Below are 3,186 nucleotides of genomic sequence, written 5' to 3'. Positions count from 1 at the left end.
CCGAAGAAGAGACTGCAGAAAGAAAAAAGTGTGCATAGTGCATATAGGCAGATTGTCGTTAAGGCTCCAAAACTTAGTGGGTAAATTTGAACGAGAAGTGGGTCGACACGACGCCATTAAGCACGAGGTCGATCGTTTCCGGCAAAATTACGACCACGAGGCGAGTGATTATCTGCGCATCAAGATCGCGCATACAGTATCGGTCTATCTCTAGCACTCAGACGGAGCATGCCAGACAGGTGGGCACGACTCTACCCGTCTTTCTCGCACTCGTAGGCGACCTACAGTCACAGCGCTTAGCTTGTCGACAATCAACGCTAATCGATGGATGAAGTCGATTTATCCAAGATAACTATTCAATCACTATCTAAGGATCAAGCTGAACAACTACTGTCACAGTTTTCAAGTGAAGACATTGCTAAAGCGGGTACTTTAGAAGACTTACGTAAAATTTTACGAAAATTACGGGACGCACAAAATCAAAAATTCGTCGATCCAGGAACGACAGATGAAAGTGAGAATGAAAGCGAGTCAGTAGTAGCTGACAATTCCAAATCTATTGTGCCACAAGAAGAAAAACCAATATCAAGTGCGACAGTCCCGCAAGCACAGGAACAAAATAAACAAAATACTGAAACATCTGTAGAGACTGACGAAGAAAATCAAGAAGACGAAACTACCATGGAGAAACATGATAACATGGAGTACAACAAGAATCTCTATACGTGGGATGAATACATAATGAAATGGGAATTATTTTTCGCAGGTTATGACACAAAAGAGGAGCGAAAAACTCCATTATTTCTGACAAAAGCTGGTCATGAAATTTTGAAACTAGCAATTGATTTATGTGCACCAGAAAAACCTAATACAAAAACTTTTGCACAATTAACTAAGATACTAGGAGATCATATAGCTTCAACAAAAAACACAAAAATGGAACGATATACTTTCAGCCAAGCAGTACAAAAACCAAGCGAATCGATAAGCGAATTCGTAGCAAAATTAAAAGACTTATCGTTAAACTGCAAGTTCGACAAGCCAGATGATGCTCTCTGTGATAGATTCATCTGCGGCGTTGTGGACCAGGAAACACGGATTGCGCTCTTCAGCGAGCAGAATCTCACCTTTTCCAGAGCGCTGGAGATTGCAAAAACCAGAGAAGCAGCTGTAAAAAATGCCAACAAGACGCAGAAGCAGTCCGGGCCCAGCTCCATTCAACACATGGGACACCAGCAGCAGCGAGGCGGCAAGAAGACGACTTCGTACGGTGCTAAGCAGGCAGAGGCAAAATACAGCGGTAATAAAGACTCTAATAAAAAACGTTCAAACTTTTCGGCAAACCCTAATTTGTACTGTTACTGCTGTGGTAGAAATAACCACTTGTCAAGAGACTGTTTTTTCAAAGAACGCGCATTCTGCAAATTTTGTAAAAAACAAGGGCATTACGAAGTAGCATGTCTTATAAAAAAAGGAGAAAAACCTGCATCAAACAGCCAAGGTAATAAATTTTATAAGAAAAAAGATAAAAATCTTCACTTACTTAGAGATGAAAGCGAAGATTCTGATTCACAAACAGAATCGATTTGCGGCTGTAATTGTAAAAATCATTCAAAAATTCAATCTATAAAAAGTTTAAAGTTTGATACAGAATTTTACTCCATCGAAAGCGAAAACGAATTCAATAACTGTCAATGCTATAAGATTAAAGCCGAACCTATGTTTATCGATATTGAAGTAAACAATCGTACGGTAAAAATGGAACTAGATACGGGCACGTATGTCACTGCCATCTCAGAGCAAGACAAGCACAAATATTTTTCAAACTTAACACTTGACAAAGTCGAACTTGTACTAACAAGCTACGGTGGTAATGTTTTAGAACCACTAGGTAAATTAAAAAACTTGAAAGTAAAATTTAACAATATTGAGAAAATCTTGGACATATATGTAATCAAAGGTAAAGGCCCAATGCTCTTAGGTAGACAGTGGCTAAAAGCATTCGACTTATGGCCCATCAATTCACTTATGAAAAATCCTCAAAAATCTAATATTCATAATATTCTAACAAGCGAAGGAGTAAAGCAAAAGATGCTGGAAAAGTTTCCAGACTTATTTTCTAATACTCAAGGATGCTATAAAGGGCGGAAAATTCATTTAGTGTTTAAAGAAGGCACCAAGCCAATTCAATTGAAGCCGTACCATGCACCCTTTGCTATATTACCTAAAATTTCCAAAGAACTTCAAAGACTAGTAGATTTGGGTAATCTAGAAAAAGTATCTTGCAGTAAATGGGCGACCCCGATTATCCCTGTTCTTAAGAAAACCGGTGATGTTCGCATATGCGGAAACTTTAAAGTAACAGTTAATCCACAGCTTGTAATTAAAAGACACCCTATTCCTTTGAAGGAAAAAATATTTAATACTCTTAGAATCGGAAATAAATGGTCTCAAGTAGATTTACGCCATGCGTTTATGCAATTAGTAGTAGATAACGAGTCTAGAGAAGCTCTAACTATTATTACTCACGAAGGGTTATATCGATACACTAAATTAGGCGAAGGAATAGCCTCAAGTCCCGCGGAATGCCAGGACATTATAGAAGAAATACTTAAAGGTGTAAAAAATACCGAGATATATATTGACAATATTTATTGTACAGGCGCAACTGATCAGGAGCATCTCGAAATACTAACAGAAATATTTGATAAATTAGAAAAAGCTGGCCTAAGAGTTAATCTCGATAAGTGTGATTTTTTTAAAGATGAGATAGAGATATTAGGTTTTGTTATTAATAATCGTGGGCTACAGCCAAGCGAGTCTAAAATTAATGCAATAAAAAATGTACCAATTCCAAAAAATATCGAAGAACTAGAAGCCTTCCTAGGCTTAGTCAATTTCTATGAAAGATTCTTAAAAAACAGAGCTGATTACGTAAAACCACTTTATGATTTATGCAAAAGTAAAAATTTTGAATGGAATAAAGAATGCCAAAGAGGCTTTGATTGGATCAAAAGTCAAATAACTTCGGATAACGTGTTAGCTTTATTCAATCCAAACGAAAAACTAGTACTGGCGTGTGACGCGAGTAACCACGGACTATCGGCAATCTTATCACATCGGTACGCGAACGGCGAGGAACGCCCAATCGCGTTCGCTTCAAAGATCATTCCAAAAAGTGAAAGG

The 3,186-nt window shown here is 37.8% G+C and overlaps 1 protein-coding gene across 1 annotated transcript in view; it reads left to right on the top strand.

Moving 5' to 3' along the window:
* The first annotated feature begins 324 nt into the window (after nt 1-324).
* LOC105449512 (uncharacterized protein K02A2.6-like) overlaps nt 325-3,186 on the top strand; it is a 14,179-nt gene continuing 11,317 nt past the window's right edge. Inside the window, exon 1 of the mRNA XM_011688769.1 lies at nt 325-3,122. Within this exon, the coding sequence (XP_011687071.1) occupies nt 325-3,122 (2,798 nt within the window). The remainder of the gene's footprint in view (nt 3,123-3,186) is intronic.

This window comes from Wasmannia auropunctata, unplaced genomic scaffold (genome assembly GCF_000956235.1).
Source record: "Wasmannia auropunctata unplaced genomic scaffold, wasmannia.A_1.0 LD336076.1, whole genome shotgun sequence".
Classification (NCBI taxonomy): domain Eukaryota; kingdom Metazoa; phylum Arthropoda; class Insecta; order Hymenoptera; family Formicidae; genus Wasmannia; species Wasmannia auropunctata.
The sequence above is the reverse complement of the archived record's forward strand: the minus strand, read 5'-3'. Positions and strand labels throughout refer to the sequence as shown.